At 35.0% G+C, this 17,937-nt stretch overlaps 2 protein-coding genes across 2 annotated transcripts in view; both read left to right on the top strand.

Annotated features, from left to right (window-relative positions):
- LOC128990779 (regulator of telomere elongation helicase 1 homolog) overlaps window positions 1-1,612 on the top strand; it is a 30,596-nt gene extending 28,984 nt beyond the window's left edge. The window contains exons 16-17 of the mRNA XM_054413359.1: window positions 721-865; window positions 1,425-1,612. Of these exons, the coding sequence (XP_054269334.1) occupies window positions 721-865; window positions 1,425-1,507 (228 nt within the window). The 3' untranslated portion in view covers window positions 1,508-1,612. The remainder of the gene's footprint in view (window positions 1-720; window positions 866-1,424) is intronic.
- A 5,053-nt stretch (window positions 1,613-6,665) lies between these two features.
- On the top strand, window positions 6,666-17,167 carry LOC128983266 (cysteine and histidine-rich domain-containing protein morgana-like). Its single transcript, XM_054402504.1, has 7 exons — window positions 6,666-7,062; window positions 9,935-10,041; window positions 11,536-11,688; window positions 13,439-13,579; window positions 14,795-14,968; window positions 15,845-16,030; window positions 16,802-17,167. Exons 1-7 carry the CDS (start codon window positions 6,984-6,986, stop codon window positions 17,000-17,002), a joined length of 1,041 nt encoding a protein of 346 aa, XP_054258479.1. The 5' UTR covers window positions 6,666-6,983; the 3' UTR covers window positions 17,003-17,167.
- The last annotated feature ends 770 nt before the right edge of the window (window positions 17,168-17,937 follow it).

The raw sequence follows: 17,937 nt of genomic DNA, 5'->3' as shown, positions 1-17,937 counted from the left end.
TTATGTAATATAAGACGTGTAGGTAAAAATCCTTTAGAATACTCAATTGGCCTTGCTCAACTTTTGCTTTCCTCAATAGCCTAGTGTATGCTAACTCGTTTGGATTTTATATTGCTAGTCGGCAAAATTTCTTTAACTTCAAACTAATTATTTCACAATTTAAAATCTAAATTAAATTGCAAAAAATACCAATTGATCACTGATCAAAATCGAAAACCTCGTTTATCGTGAACAAATTATCGCAAACAATTAATCAATATCGATCGTGAATATCCAAACGTAAAACAACTAGTTTCCCTGAATCATAAAATGATATCAAGTAGGCACTATACCTTGGAGAGAGACGTGTTGATCGGGTCACAAAATGGCACAGACTGTCCGGCGGCACCCGGTCCCAGTGGTTTTGTTGCACGTCTGGGCCGGTCATGCGCAGAAACCAGTTTTGGCAGTCTGACTCGGCCTCGGCGGCGGCTACATCGGTGCTCACGCTAACTACTTGAGCCTCGCCTCGCCATGCTTAACCTCAAAACCGTTGGTCGTTCATACTACTTTGATGATCCTCAACTATAAACATTGTTGTCTTCCGATTTCAGCCGTGATATGATAAAAAAAAGGTGAGGTGTAAAAAATCAACCCTTACAAAGAGTTCCTAAACCAGTGATATATTCCTCCAAAAATCTTGCTTAAATTAAACTTGATATGTCTTTGCATTTTTTACAGGTTAAAAGTAGTCTCAAGGAAGAAGAATTTAAGATTTTCAAAGAAACCGTGAAAAACTATAGTTCCAACAGTGCAAACTACGACAGCACCGTTTTAAACCTTCGTAAAGTATTCTCAGATTCCTCAACAAAGGACTTGTTCATTGGTAAGATGAAAATCAATTTAGATTCTTTAAGTGCTGCGTCAACTTTTCCTAAACCTTGTTTTAAACATCTTTAACAAGTTATTCCGATTAAAATATTTACATAATTCAATAATTCATCAAATAATTTAACATATTCTTTACATAAAGACAGATCAACTTATGAATTTACACAGATGAATCACAGATCACAAGATGAATTTATGTAGTTTGTAATTAAATGTAATATAAAAATTGTCTACTGGCAACTGAATCAAGAAACATGAATTCATAAATAAAAAAGTTCATCAAATTGTATTTTTATTATTAATAGATACTACATTTCACTTTATAAATTCTTAAAAATAGTGTTTAGAGAAGTTAATTTTAAAAACTTTTCCCAGGGGGTGACTCCTGTACCCCCCTTTCTTCCTCCTGGTGAGTATACCCCCGGTATCCCACCCACACCCCTTGACGAATGGACCTTCACCACTGTTATAGAGTATATTTTGAGATTAGCACATTTCATGATGAAAATCTATGCATTCCCCTACATTATGTTATGATTCAAATATTTTTTCAGAGTTTAAGAGGTTTATCAAGGGTGAAGACGTCAGCAACTTTGAAGATCTGTGTTGCAAAATGTTTGGTTCATCTTCGCTATGATTCAGCGGTACAAGATAGAACTTTAGTTTTGAGATTCCTAAACTCAAACTGATCTCTGTGATAAGTTTCACTGTGGTAAAATGTTAAGTTTGTATTATATTCTACTCCTTGACTATTTATTTTCATACTTTGATAGTTAATCTCAATGTACATATTAAACTTATTATGGTTGAAATGAAATATAGTTTTCTTTCATCCTTTTTGCTTAAAAGTCCAACATAAACCTCATTAAAGAGGACTTTGTAAAAGAAATGAAGTGGTTGACATTTTTGGAGTTCCATTTTAGTGTTTTTAATGTAAAGAAGAATTCTAAAATAGGAGCATACCATTTGTTCAACAAATAACTACCTATGTCATCAACTTGACTGTCATTATTTTATTAAATAGATAAATACAACAAAGCACTTTGTCGATAAGTGTTTTTTCTGCTGCAATAATGTTGGCTGTCATGTAAAATTAATAAATTTCACTATACTATTACTCAAGGGAAACCGCTTGACTGTCAATTGATCTGAGCTATGAAGCTATGTTTTGCTGTCTGAAAACTTGCTTGACAAGGGCAATGCTAGGAACCACTTGAGTTGAATGTAACCAAGCAACCACCTCACCGTTACAAGCCATTACTCCCTATTAAAAACCACAACAAAATGGTTAAACAATGTGACAAGAAGCTAAAACTAAACCCTCTACTGCAGGGAAAAACTTAATTAATTATGATCGTAATTTTAGTTTACGATCACGTAAAGATAGTGTTAACGACACAAGTAGAAAATTTAAAAACTTGAACGCTTGACGGTAAAAATTATACCAACATCAGTACCTATTGTGTCAACAATCTATAACATATTTCAACATATTTTCGAGCATTGAAATCGACAAGATCAAAACAACTGTTTGAGAGGAGATATTGCTCTACACAATATGCGTACCACAGCACTATGCCACGTCTCCATCGCCTTGGAAACTGTCTTCCAGAACACCTAGACTTCTTTTCCATGTCCGATGAAGTCTTTAGAAATGGGCTGAAGAGTTTCTACGCTTAGCTGCTGTTGAGATCATTATACTGTTACCTTCTTTTTTGTTTCTTTATCATTGTGGTTGTTGTTTTACTGTTACTTGTTTTTTGATTTTTTATCTTTGTTAGCTAATTACCAAATTTGTTGTTCCCCATGTTGATTGTTAATTATTGTTGTTATTTATTGTATTTATTGTTATTTATTGTTATTTATTGTTATTTATTGTTATTCATTGTTATTTTTTGTTATTTATTGTTATATATATTGATATATTTTGATACATTCTTATTTATTAGGGTTCTTTAGTTAGGTCATCTTGATGTTATGTATGAATTGTTCTATGTAAGTCTGAATGAAATGTCTTGCCATGATTGTATGTTATGAAAATGGAGTTTTCCGTTTGTAAATAAATAAATAAATAAATAAATGACTGCATCAAATATCTATCTTGAAAGAGCTGGCCCATTTATGGGAAATTTACATTTAGAATTTAAAAATTTGTCTTCGTAACCAATAAAAATACAAACTTACATCAATATACAGTAATACCTGTAATATCCGATCTCAGAATATCACTTCCCGCAAACGATACCAAAAATATTTCCCATGGCTATACACATAGTCTTGGTTTATCTGTTTCATGTTCATATATATATTTAAGAAAAGAGACTTAAACACAACTTTTAACCAATCACAGTTGTTTTTAGATACAAATTATTGTTTTAATAATATTATCCGGCCAAAATGTTATCTGGCGAGGGGCTCGGCCCTTCGTAGGCCAGATATAGCTCCACAACATGGTTTAGAGAGAAATTGGGAAATTCTATCTAAGTATCAAAATTTAGGGAGAAAAGATCATTTAGATGGTAGTAGCCTACCATAGATGAAACATGTTTAGTCTATGGTAATGAGGAGCTCATTCTTCCCGTATTGGGACAAAATGAAGATAGTAAATAAGACGCAAGAATGAGCTGGTAAGGTGGCCAGACTACAGTAGTTCTCTAGTGGTTGGCGCACGGAGAACTGATACTGAATCAAGCAACCATGGATGTTCAGTGTCTAGCATTTTGAGAATATCCGAGGCCTTGTCGCAGATGTGGTGAATGTGTGGGCCAAACGCAAATGACGAGTCTATCTGACATTTTCAATATCCAGAGAATATCGATTTATGCCAACATTTATCAACTTATTCTTGGTGGGATTCACCATCAAATCTTTCGACAAACCTCAGCTGAAAACATCAGTAAGAGCCTCCTCCTGCAAGGACTCAAATTCATGGAGGGATGCAGCTTCCAAAACAAGTTTTATATCCTCAGGAGAACAGAAAATATCAGAAATATTTTAGATGTTTTCATGTTAAATATGCAAAAAAATCCATATTAACCTCATATAACGGCATAAAAGCCAGTTTCCATGATCTAATCAAGGCAGTTAGTAAAACCATTAAATCTCATGGTGGAAGGAAAAAACATAGGTGTGCTAGCTATTCCCACATATTCTGACGTCACTCGGATAGCAAACAAAAGATCACCTGATTGTAACTGTCAAACTAGTATACTATTTGTTTTGATTTGGTTGTTATTGTTTTTATTATTATAAAAACAATCAAATCAAAACAAATACATACTAATTTGACATCAGTTACAATCAGGTGATCTTTTGTTTTCAATCCGAGTGACGTCAGAATATGTGGGAATAGAACACCTGTTTTTTCCTTCAACCATGATTAAATCTCAACCTGATTAGGGAGTCAATAGTCAATAATTTTTTTCACAAAACCAGCAGAGCTGGGGTCAGGTGAGATAGTCATAAATAATGATAATCAGCTGATTAATACTGTATTTAAATGGCAATGACGGGTTATAAACAAAAACATAACCTCGACTAGTGAATTTAGTCCTTTAGTTGGTGGAAATATATAAGGATTTGTACAGATTTAGTAGTATGGCGTAAACTAACGTACGTAACTCGTCCAAAATGTGTGTACCGGACTTGTATGGTAATCCCACACTCGTCCGGTAAACACTTATTTTCAGGACTAGCAACGTAATATACTACTATTACGCCACACTACACTATTTTGCAGTGTTGCCAATCCCTTTTTGGCAAATTACCCTCAGTCCAGCCCAAAATTACCCTCGAATACCCTCGAAAACCACCAACGTCGCAAAACTAGGAGTTTTTACATTACTGGGCCCTGTTTCGAATATAAATTATTGATTTTGTATTGGAAAATCGAATAGTTAAACATTTTTTTAAATTTAAGTGTTGAAAATAAACAAATTACAAGAAACTAATGGAATAATAATTATTTCCACTCGAGTTCTGCACCCACGGGCACCTCAGCTTGTGCATGCGCAGAAAGCTTTTGCTGCTCTTGGAGCACTTTCCGAGGTAACTGTTACTTGCACTTCTGCTTCTGATGTGTATTAGCTTCTCACAGCTTTCCTGTGAAACTGTAATCTACAAATTTCACACATAGCTCAACCTAACCTAGGCCTTTATTAACAATCACTCTTTCTTGAGGAATCCGAAAAAATAGATTAAGTAAACAGTTAAAACTTCAATTCGTAAATAATTCATGCATACACATCAATTTGTCAATATAGTACTTATTTAACAAATCACTTTAGCTTCAGAACACTCAATGCTCGTAGCAATTTTTAATAAATCATAATATTGACTTTCATTCAAGCAGCTCAGGTCAATTAAATAAACAAACACCGGAACACCTTCCCTTCACATTTACAATGCACAGTTCGCAACTGCAACTGTTGAAAACTACTATCTAACCTGGTTCAAGAAAGATATACAAATAGCTGTTATCCCAGGAACTGTTCTAAGTTCCAAGGCTTTCTGTGTAAGTGGAAGCATATAGATGCCCTTGGGTACGGAACGTCAAGTATACAATTAATTTACTAATAGATCGTACAAACACTCATAAATCATGTATCAGACGACTGTGCAACACATTCCATAGAGAAATAACAATTATGAACGTAAATTAATTATTATTACTGTATTAATATATGTTGCACTCGGGTTGTTCAAAATACCCTTTTTTACCCTCAAAAATTAATTACCCTCGAAAATACCCTCGAAGGCCCAAATTACCCTCGAAAAGGGTAATTACCCTCGAATTGGCAACGCTGCTATTTTGACGAGCTTCCCACTGCCCACTCAAGGATTTAGTCCAGAAAACAGCTGTTTGCCGCCAGCTTATTAATCAAATGGGGTTTCATTGCGTACTACACTACTGTACTCTAACTGTAATGAGTATTACCGGACACCAATCAGCTGATTATACTGTATTTGGGTGACAATGAGTAGTTATAAACAAAAACTAGTGATTTTTATTCCTTTAGTTAATTAGTTGGTGGTAATATATGAGAATTTGTACAGATTTAGTAGTATGGCGTAAACTATCGTACGTCACTCGTCCAAAATGTGTTTACCGGACACGAGTAATGGGATGGTAATCCCGTACTCGACTTCGTCTCGCACGGGAACGACCACACTCGTCCGGCAAACACTTATTTTCAGGACTAGTAACGTAATATTAACACAGAAGTGAACTTTTGACATAATCAATGTGAAACATACTGTGTCACTACAGTACAACAGCTGACCAGCTGATTTACAGTCAGTCAGTGCTGCCAACGTATTTCGCGCGCATACGACCTTGTCTGCATGTTAGGCGCTCACTATTTCGTGCCTTCACGTTGCAAATATGGAGTGAGACAAAGTCATTAGAGTGAGACAATGTTAACATTGTCTCACTGATGAGCGAATTGGCCACTTTGCTTTCTCAAATCAGTGAGAGAAGATGTACATTGTTAGGTAACTGTAGGAAAATAACTATTTCCAATTAATTATTAATTTGACTTGGCTAATGCATGTACAATTTGATCTGGCCTAATAAATTACTTATTGACTTATTAATTGGTCAATAATGGCCATTGGTCACTCACTACTGGGACTAGTCAGTTCAGATCGAGTTTCAGGTTTCAGTAGTTCAGGGTAGTTCAGTTGGGGTTTGGGTTGGATTGGATGGAGTATTGGTTGGAGTGAGTAGTTGGAGAGTTACAGACAGACAGACTGAGAGCGAGGGAGCTGCTGTGCTGAGCTAGTGACTAGTGTAGTGAGTTGAGTGACTTCTGACTTCTGCTTCTGTCTGATTTGTGTTGTGACTTGTATTGTGATTTAACGAAACAAACTTATTGATTCTACAAATTTGGGATTTCTAAACTTTATTTAGAATATTTATTTGATCTCGCCAAGGCCAAAATAACTAGTTGTCAAGAAATTCATTCTCTTGATCCTACTAGCCTAGGCTAGGTTACTACTGCAACCTTGCTCTGCTTCTGCTTGCGAATTTACTTGCTGTCTCTGTTTACTATTAAGTTAGTAACCTAAAAGCTATTTTAAATTGTTGTATTGTAATAAAAAAGGAAACAAATATGCCTAGCGATGAGGGGCTAGTATTATGCTACAATAAAGGTTGTGGTAAAACATTTGATCCCAATGCAAACAAATCAGGTAGGAACCCAAACTTAAGTGTTATAATTTATAACCTCAAACATTCCTTATTGGATAACCAAGTTAAAATTTAATCCTAGCCTAAACTTAACTTACTCAAAACTTATTTTTTGTTTAAAAAAATGTTCAGTGTAACTTAACTTAAGTAATGTCATTAAAGAGTAAAACTTTTAATATCCTACTCCATCGGATATGGTAACAATAAAATCCATTCAAAATATTATGATGGGGAGTCACTCTTCAAAGTTTTGCCCATAAGCGATAAAATTTATGTTAAGTTAGGCTTTTTTAAACGTTCTTGCCCTTAAGACTGATTGTACGTATGGTAGGGAACATAACTTAAGAGGTTAAGTACCGGTACCTTTGTCCGTCTTCAGTCTTGTAGTCTAAGGATTACAGTGATAGTTTCGTTTCATACTTAAGACCCATTTTCAAATCCACATTAAATTAGTTCACAATTCCTACAGAGTTAGGTATTCATCAATAATTAAACGCACATCGTCACATAAAACACATCATAACACAGAAAACATTTAATTTAAATAAACGGTAGGCTGGCTACATCTAACTTAGTCACGGGATAAACCAACGCAAGTTACCTGGCGAATATGAGGAAACTGACCACCGTGTATCCTGCGTTGGTTTGTCCTGCGACTAGATGGTTATTATTATTACCTTATTACCTTATTACCTATGGTGGCCAGCCTACCATTTAAATGTAATTTAGGCTACCGGTACTGTAAGTTAACTTGAATGTTTTTTGTGTTCAGATGTGAGCCTTTTTAATGTCTCAATGTGCGTTTATTAATAAATACTAATTAACTTAATGTCAGATTTTCGACTTATTTGGATGTGAATTTGAAATGTGGTCTTGGGACCCAAAACTAAGTTAGGCCTAGTAATCCTTTAGTTAGACCACTAAGTACTGTACTTGAAGCAAATGAAATAGGTTTAAAAACTTGTATACCTTACGTCGTCAATCCTTATGTAGTCTCAGGCGACTAGTTTCGAAACAATTTTGTTTCATTATCAAGCCTTTGTCGTCAAACATCAAATTATTTAAACACATTGTCGTCGTCAATGTACAAAAGTGTTACCGGACCGGTACATTTAGGACACACTAAAAAGCAAGAATAACTTGCGTTAAATTAACATAAAGTAGTGCGCGTCCGGCCACAACACGCGGACGATGACCCCGCCGGACACAACTCAACTATTGTACGGTAACTTATTTGTACTTTTCAGTTTTCAACTACCGGTACCTCAATTTAACGTATTTGTACTTTTTGTGTGTCCTAAATGCAAAACCTTTGTAGGTATATATTGACGACAACAATGTGTTTAAGTAATTTGATGTATTATGATGAAGGCTTTATAATGAAACAAAAATAGTTTTGATACTAGTCGCCTGAGACTACATTAAGGATTGACAACGTAAGGTATGTAGGCCTAAACCTATTTCATTTGTCATAAATCAATCCTGGATGCAATGCTGAATGAATGTAGGTACTTAAAGATTAAAGACAGACAAAGGTGTACCGGTATGTAACCTATTAAATAATAATTTAGGCCTTGTTGTTCAATGGTTACTTAACAGACTTTCAGTCACGATTAAGCCTAGCCCACACTTGAAGACTGAGAGTCTGCCGATAGTCTGTGAACACAGTTTCGGATAAGATACAAATTTCCGATTTGTTTTACGTCCACACTAGCCAGCCAGTGTTTATCGGTATGGTGACTGAAAATTGTTAAACATGATTTTATCCTGTGCGTGCTTCTTACTTCTTAACCACGTGGCTGATGTACACTAAGTAGGCCTACTGAGGAAAAGACAATGGTGGACCCACAAATGTCTTTAGGAAGGTTCGTACTTCAGTCAAATCTACTATCAGACCTTCGATTAGAATATGGTACAGGATTTAGAAACATTACAAGAATGGCTCCCTAAGTTACACTTTTTGCAGTTCTGTTAAGTTTAATGGCTTTGCCAAAGATAACAAAGAAATGTAGGCCTAAGCTTTACAGGGCCGCAATTTCAGCCCTGAACTTCACGCTGAACACCAGCAGGTTCGAGTTGCATCCGATCTGTCTCCAGACACGTCCACACATGCAGACTTGAGACAAAAGACTTGTAGGCTATCTTGCCTGTCTGTTTCCCATTCGTATGAGAAACTGAATACACTACTTTGTCTCTAAAAACACTTAGATTTGTCTTCAAACAAACGTTTTTTCATCTGGACACATCGCCAGATACTAAAGGCAACTCTACAGAGACAATGTTTCCGGAGACAAATTGTTAAGTGTGGACCAGGCTTTAGCCCAATTTCGGTTTGATTAAAAAGATCTTGCATGATTTTAGTTTTTTGTTTAGCCTATAGGGTACCGGCAACTGTTTCATATAAGCCTATGTACGACCCACATAAACCGAGAAATCTAAATAAAAACTGAAAATTAACATACCTTGTTTTGTTTTCTGTCCTAACATATATAGATTACGGGTAGGCATAGTCTAGGTAAAGGATTGAACTTAGTAACTTGGGCTAGTAATGTATAAACTGCCAACTGGCTAGCTTATTATTCAACAAACATTCAGATGACTGTTGAATGCTATTCCAAGGCTGTCTTTTAAATTTGATTGATTAGATACACAATTCAATTAAAATACTCATACAGTACTTTATTCATTAATACATTTACAAGAGTAAAATGAATGTTCAGAAATAACTTTTTATATGACCAAAGATGGACCAAATAAGGAAGGTTAACTTTTACCTTCTACATATAATCAAATATTTCGTATTTGGTTAGGCTACAATTATTAAATATTGCTACGATCAAACTAGCGATCGATTGATGATCGCTTTGTTTTTAGATTCGTGTGTATTTCACCCAGGAGTGCCAGTGTTTCATGATGCCTACAAAGGATGGTCTTGCTGCAAGAAAAAGTGCACCGACTTTACAGAATTTCTTAACATTAAGGTACCGTGAGTATAGGTTGCCTCTACCTTTACATTATTTTTAATATACCTAAAGGTTTGCTCTAGTTTTGTTTACCATCCATTGTCCTTCAATGCAAATTATTACTTCCACTTTGGAAGCTTAGGGTAGAAACAAACAGACAGCGAGGCAAAGCGACATGATCAATCACATGTTATCAGGTTAGCCCGAACAGGCAAAGGGCGGCTGAGAGCGAACTTCAGGGAACAAACTATTTTATTTTTCAAGCGCGATTTGGAGCGAAAACAGGTGGTGGTGACCATTACAACAGTGCAATGGACATAGAACTACTTATTACGTGTGTTAATAAAAACCCCGCAATATGGCAGAATAAACACAAAAACCACAACAACCGAGGGATCATTGACAAGATGTGGGATGAACGTCATTTTAGAATTCAGCGTTCAATTTCAAGTAGGCCTAGAATGAAAAAAAAAGAAATTAAAAAATTGGGTGCAAACCCTAAAATGCATGTTAACCAAATTGTCTTAAGAATTACAGATTTTACGCCTGTATAGTGATTGTTATTACAGAATGAAGACCATAAAATATTTTGAGCATTAACTGACATTAAATGGTACATACTAAAAGGTTCTTTAGTGTGTTTGCAAGTTATTTTTACTGGCTGATCATGTGTAGTGCATTTTTGTGTAAGTATGTAAACTTATTCTTAATATTATTAAGTTATACAAACTGCGCATATACTGAACAAATCGTTTTACATGCTTCCTCAATACAGGAAATAAGTGATGATATTCACCATACAACTTTCTGCTGGTATCCACTTCATTCACCAATTCACTTCTCTAAAAAAACTATTTAAAAAAAACTGTTTTGAAACTCTAGAAATTTACATGTGTTCTTTGAGAGAGCCATTGTGGTACTGACTTCGCTTCTATCTCGTGGCTTGTAATCGCTGTATGTGTGCGATGTTATCGCTTCGCTCTCAAACACTTCGCTTCTCTTCTCTTCGCGTCGCCTTGCTTTGCTTTGCTGTCTGTCTGTTTCTACCCTTAGGCCCTAAGTGTGGGTGCTCACCATGGTCAGAATTTAGATTTTAGGAATCAAAAAGCAATTAACATGTTGTTAGTAGGGCAAATATGATTGCAAGTTGTGACTTGTAAAAATCTTTTAATAGATTACGCATCACAATTATTTCTTTAAAATATAAATTTGGCATTTCTCATAGCTTACTGGTAAAAATACAATTTCATAACAGAAAATGCTATACTCACTATATACATTTTTTAGACTTGCCTACTAATAAATAGTTTGTCTATTGTAGCCCTAAAAAGTAATATTGTAAACAAATAGCACAATTCGGTAACTTAGTTGTAGAAAAATTTAGCCTACGTAAACTCAAGTCATTGCTAATTTTCTTGGAAAACTATCAAGTTTATTAAATACCAAACGTAGTTAATACCTAACGTAAATTAAATTTCTATCATCTATCTAACTCAATTGTTTTGTTTTTAGGGGTGTACAACTTCCTGTCACAACAATGTAAAGCCAGAAGAACCCCAGAAACCTGTGGTGGACAAGTCCAAAGCTGCAGAAGTCATTGAATATAGAGCCCCAAAACCATTTACGGAACCAACTGTCGAGCGGCCATCTTTCGATTCACCCATGGTAAATGTTGTACTGTGTATTGTTGCGTTATCTATCTAAATCTTGGCTGCTTATCACATTTTCTTTACTAAGGGTAGCAAGCAGGTTAACATTGGGGAGAAGGAGGGTTGAGCTACATAATTTGAGGAAGGATCAGTCTCTCACTAAAGTAGTTTTGGAATTATATTTAGGTTAAATTAGTTTTCTTTAAAATATCTTAAACCTAAAGTTTGAGTTTACAAGTCATCAATACCCAGTGTGGTCAGATGTGTATGTACTTTCATAACTCAATCATTCTACAGTAATGGATACAGTAAATAGTGAAGATTATTTAAACAGTACCTAATCACAATCAATGAGGAGTAGATGATTGGTTGATGATGAACAGCATAGGGATGAGCATCGATAGGTCAACCATCAATGGTATCTGTACCGATTTTGTTGAAATACACAACAAATTAATATGAGTGGATATATGTTCACCATCAATATTTTCTCTGTAATTTTTTGGTCAATTTCACTTGTGTTCATTCTTGAATAATGAATAGGCCTATGAATCAACATGTTACTATTTTTGACATTTCCACATGCATTGTTCTGCATTGTTGATACTGCATTGTCAGTATCAACTACAAATGTAGCCCACCGATAACATCGTCATGAATACTTCAATGTTTTCAGGGCAAAACATCAATAATCAACTTTTTTCATTTTGAGTTTTTGTCTACTTACTGCCTCTGCTAATTAACCTAGCTACTAGCCAAATGTTCTAGATTGGCAGTTTTTTCACAATTGTAAGAATTGAAATATCGGCCTCTATTGGTCATCCAGAAGTGAATTGATATTTGGTAGCATGTAGAACAAGTACCTTCCCAATGTAGATAGGTATTATATTTTTAACAATATATAAAATAGCTTTGACAAACCAAAAACACTACAACATTTTGTTACTGTGTCAACTAATTAGATAAGTTAAAAACCAAACCAACCTTAAAATTTTGATTTAAAATAATACAATTCAGCAAGAAATAACATAGATGTTTGACAAACATTGAAGAAGACTACTACTGATGTAAAAGACCTTGAACATTGATAGATAAACTTTTAATTTTAACGTCATTTTGAAAAAGTTATTTTTTATCAAAGCTCATCCCTGGAATGGACATAAGTTTGTCTTGCCAGGCGAAAACCTACCTCTTTCTCAATTTGGAGGCTAAGTACCTACCTGAATAGTCATTCCATTCACAAACCAAACTTATGTTTTATTTCAAGTAATGGTAGGCCTAATGATATTATTCCGTTAGGGGTTAGTCAAATTGTTGAAAATGATTCCTGGGAGATGTTTTCAGGAACAGTGGGGGATGTGTTGCTAGCCTAGTGCGTCTCGGACTTCGGTGCGGGAGGGACGGGTTCAATCCCCGGCACATCCACAAAACTTAAATGGGTTTGGACCGCTTTCCCTTTAAAGTGTTTGACTTCTTTACAAAAATGCCACTGGCGTAGATACGAGCAAAAAAAAAACTAAAAAACAGTAGACTCCCTCTTATCCGGACTCCTTATGGGAGCAAGGCCAGTCCGAATATCGGTTTATCGAATTATACTTATATCCTCTAAAATCACTTCTGCCGGTTAAACAAATGTCTGGTTAAAAAGTGTCTGGATAAGAGGGAAGCCGAATGTAGGTAAAAACTGGCTAAAAAACTATGTCTAAGAAAATGCTTAAATTTACAGTTAAAGCTTCCATTGAAAGTTAATTTCCTGTGTGTTCTAGACAACAATGGTGCCAGCTGTGTCCGATGTTTTGCGCCAACAGGTGGCCGCGTGCAAGCAAGGCGAAGGCGATGTCACCCCCGACAACTCCCAAGGCGGCATCCCTGTAGGAACTGCTTGCAAGAACAATGCTTGCAAAGTGGTAATGTAAATTGCAATAATACAACCTCGATAACAAGGCTCTCATGGGGTTCATAAAATAAGACTTGTTATCAAGGTATGCTTTTTGAGGTTTGGAATAACATGTAAGGGTAATATAAAATCAAGGGTATTTGAAAATGACTCTTGTTATCGAGGTTCCACTGTAATACAACTCTTAAATATAATTTATTGACTTGTGTAGACTAGCAAATTCTAAGTTGGGAAGCGAATTTGTAAAGTAATTTTACTTAGATTTTTAATATTTTTTGTACTTAGTTTAATAAGTTTGTGTAATTAGGCTATTCACTAGGAAAGTTGATTTCAAAGTCAGAGTTACAAGTTACCCTAATTTTCCACAACATTTTAACATATATTTTGAAAAACTAAATAATTTTCAAGCTTGTTTCAGCTTTTATATCAAATCTATTACTATGTTTCTACAACCTATTTTTCCAAGCCCTTACTACTAATTGTGTCTGCTTGAAAAAATTACATCTAAAGAAACAATACCCCCGCCGCAGCAAACCTGTATACTAAGCAAATTTTCATTTGCCTGATTGGATTTACACTAAAATATCTCATTTAAAATATTGCATTTTTATTTCCTTTTTAAATAGCATTAGTTTAACGAGTACTTAGGTTTGCTGCGACAGGGAGGGTAAAAAAGTGTTTTTAGTAAAATGTAAATAGTTTAGTATGAAATAAATGCATTTTCCAAATTTGATCAAAATATGTTCATAAACAAGCAAACTACAACAAGTTTACTTATTCTCCATAAGAACAACATGGGAATTTTTTATATACAATTTTTTTGAATTTTCTCTACTGTAGCTTAGTATGAAATAAATCAACTTCCCAAATTTGATTAAAGTATAGGCCCATCTATAAACAAGCAAAATACTACTTAAACTGGCAACGGAAATTATTAAGAAATTTTAATTATAGGTTAACTACGTTACTGGGTTTTTTTTAAAGCTAAATGATGTTAAAATAAATTGTAAAGTAGTATATTTTTAGGGGTAAAAATGCATAACACTGATTTTCACTTGATAAAATCCTCCATGAAACCATTTTCCCATAGTCTGATCATGCTGGTTTGTAAACTCACTTGAATAAACGGAAATTTTTAATTTTTTTATTACTTCCTTTGTGATATGGAAATGTCGACAGTTTGAGCATTTAACATTGTTACAATCTACTCTTGTTTTTTTGTTAGACATACGAAGGACCAGAAACGCTGAAGACGCCATGTGTTCACCATCCCGGCTACGCAGTCTTCCACGAGGGACTGAAGTTCTGGTCCTGTTGTACTAAGAGAACAACTGACTTTAACGCCTTCCTCGAACAAGTTGGTTGCAGAACAGACGAACATGTTTGGTTTAAATCCAAGGTACTAAGTTGTTTACTCTGCTATTCGTTAATAGGAAGATTTTTTTTAAGTAAGAGAAACTAATTTTATTATGTTTTATATTTCAGTAAAATTAAGTTACGCTACTAAGCTGTTCTAATAGATAGCACTGGGGTAAAATGTCTGCAGTGTGACCTACAAGATTCTCTATACACCTCTTGGTTTAAATTGTCCCATTAAAAATAGTAATGGCTTGCCATAAGTGGTTTGAATACCTGTGTTATTAGTAATCCTGTTGGTTGCTGTGGCAACTAGTTTCTGCTTGCTTTGGCAACTAGTTTCGGCTTGTTTTGGAGGCATCATCAGGCATTACAAAACATGGAAATGGATTAAAGTCTGTATGATGGAACCTGTCTCCTGAACCTATGTATACATAAAGCATTAGCCAGTCCCCTAGTTGGCAGAGTGTCAGGAGGGTGGTTCCAGCATACAGATTATAGCTGTTGTGATTTCATGTATTCAGATAATTGATAATTGTTGTAGAAATATTAGAAATAAGTTATAACTTAATAGTTTAACAAAAAAATATTAATTGATGTGATGATTTAGGATTTACATCCCCTAAGTTTTTGCTAAAATATAATCTGTAGCAGTTTCAGTAGTACTTTGATAGTTTATTAGCCAACCTTCACCAATCATTTTAATGGGACTGCCATTTTAGACCTCACGCTGCTAGTTTTTAAGTGTGGAATGGTATGTCCTCCATAGTTTAAATTGGTTTACAATACCTGCTCGCATAGTAATCCTTGGTTTACTTTTAGTAGGTATCGTAAACTTTTTTACCTAAGACCAGCAAGTCCATAATGGAAACTTTACCAACTAGGTAGACATAACCTCGTATCATAAATATTGTTTCAGGGTGGAAGTTCAGTCAAATGTAGACTAGACTGGCACCAGACCGGATCTGCTGTGTATGTCTCTGTGTTTGCCAAGAAGTACGATCCGGAGCAATCGTACATCCAACTGTCTCCCGTGAGACTTAAAATGTCCCTGTACTTCCCAGAACAAGACAGTTACTACACTAACGATCTTGAACTGCGAGGAGTAAGTATCCCTTGAGTTAGTAATAGATTTAACAGTTGGCTTAATCAGTATACTGACGCTACGTCTGTGCAATGCTGGAATTTTATTTTAGTTGTGACAAGAGTTTCCGCCAGTCCTGTGTTCCTTTCACAGTGTGTGATGTGTATACATCACTGCGCTTTTTTTGATTATTTTTATTTACTAGGACATTTTTGCACTAACTAGAATCAGAGGTTGTATAATGAAAGAAGGCCTAGTATCCCTCCACAGCTTCTTTCAACCTTATATTTGCCCTTTCACATAGGCGTCAGGCTAAGAATAAGCATCGATAGCCAATGCTTTTGAAACATTGATGGTAGGTTACCGATGTTTTTGTCGAATATCAATGTTTTTGGCTTACAATCAGAATAACTTAACTGTTTTTTCCGTAACTGAATTGTATTAGTTTTAATGAAAATTTATATGTCGGTATTGATTAAAAAAATTAATTTTTGTATTTGTTCCATTGAAAGGCTGATAAAATATCCTGACCGGTGATTTAAAAAAAACGTGGGTTTCCGTTAAAATTATAGAATTTCAAAATTTTGCACTTTACCAATATTGAAAAGTGGGTCTGATACGTTGGTAGCATTTCGTTTGGGGTGCTAGTAGCAGACGGTGAGTCAACGACGGCAGCACTGAGCACGCTCTTGCGGCACATAGCGGAACCTTCCTTTAACAGTAGGCCTATATAGTTATTCTATTTGTCTATGACGGTATCTCAGATCCTGTTATCTGATGTATCCTTTTCAGATTGTAAAGGTGGAAGGCAGTTCTGTACAAATGTTACCAACAAAAGTAGAAGTGAAACTGAAGAAAACAAGCGGCGCTTCTTGGTCTACTTTAGACATACCTCGTGCTGTGCCTAAACCTGCCAACCCACCTGAGGTGGAGGAGAAACCAGACGTTACCTTGGAAGAACAAGTAGATGCGGTAGACTTGAGTGATCTGTAGGTTACAAAAGTCATAAATTTTAATCTAGTTCGAAGTTCGGTTTTCTTTTACCGTCTTTTGCTAAAAACACAGGGCACAATCATTTAATTTTTTTATTATGTGGCATTTTAATTTGTTATTGTTGATATATTTTGCTGGTATTAATACTCAATAAATATTTTATTCTTAAAATAAGTTTTTTGTTCATAATTCTACATGTCATTTGGTTAACCATCAACTGATAGATGTTACATAACAGTATACATCATCACTAGGGCGTGAAGTGGCTCTTTTCAACATAAGCTCAAGTTTTATGATCGAGGGGAAGCCGAGGTTGTAAAATGAGCGAGGGTTGAATAAAAAGACACTTTTTACCCTAGTTATGATTGAATATATTATTTTTTGTCATATTGCACCATTATTTAGATAAACTACCTATGTCAGAAAACAAAAATACTTTCCATGTAAAAATAAGATAACCTCTCAAAACGACTTCCAACTTGTTGTCAATTTTGCTAATACAAACAACCAGCTGTTCAGTAAGTGATTCAATTATTTAGTACATTATGATTGTTGTGTTAGTGTACATCATACTATCGCTATTTTGAAATATTGACAAGAAGGCAACAATAAGCTACAACCGATTAAAGCAATTGATACGTACAAGTTGATATTGACAAGTTAGGTAGTTAACAACAGCTGACTTTTACTCTAGGCACTAAAAACACTTTTTACTCCCAAGGGAGGAAAAGAGGTGCTTTAGACCCGCAACACAGCTGTTTTTGTTGCAGTAAGACAAAAATCATTGATTATTGAATACTGAACTAGATATCCCATCTATATTCATATTGACCAGCTGTCACCAATTTTTATTAAAATAGAACATAGTTAAACCCTAAATCTTGAATTACTAGGCCGTCACGTCGATTACATTTTAAAACCTCAAAGAAAACAAA

This window comes from Macrosteles quadrilineatus, unplaced genomic scaffold, assembly GCF_028750875.1.
Source record: "Macrosteles quadrilineatus isolate MER2022 unplaced genomic scaffold, UCM_ALF_1.0 Scaffold_1__1_contigs__length_201487025, whole genome shotgun sequence".
Taxonomy (NCBI): Eukaryota; Metazoa; Arthropoda; class Insecta; order Hemiptera; family Cicadellidae; genus Macrosteles; species Macrosteles quadrilineatus.
The sequence above is the reverse complement of the archived record's forward strand: the minus strand, read 5'-3'. Positions and strand labels throughout refer to the sequence as shown.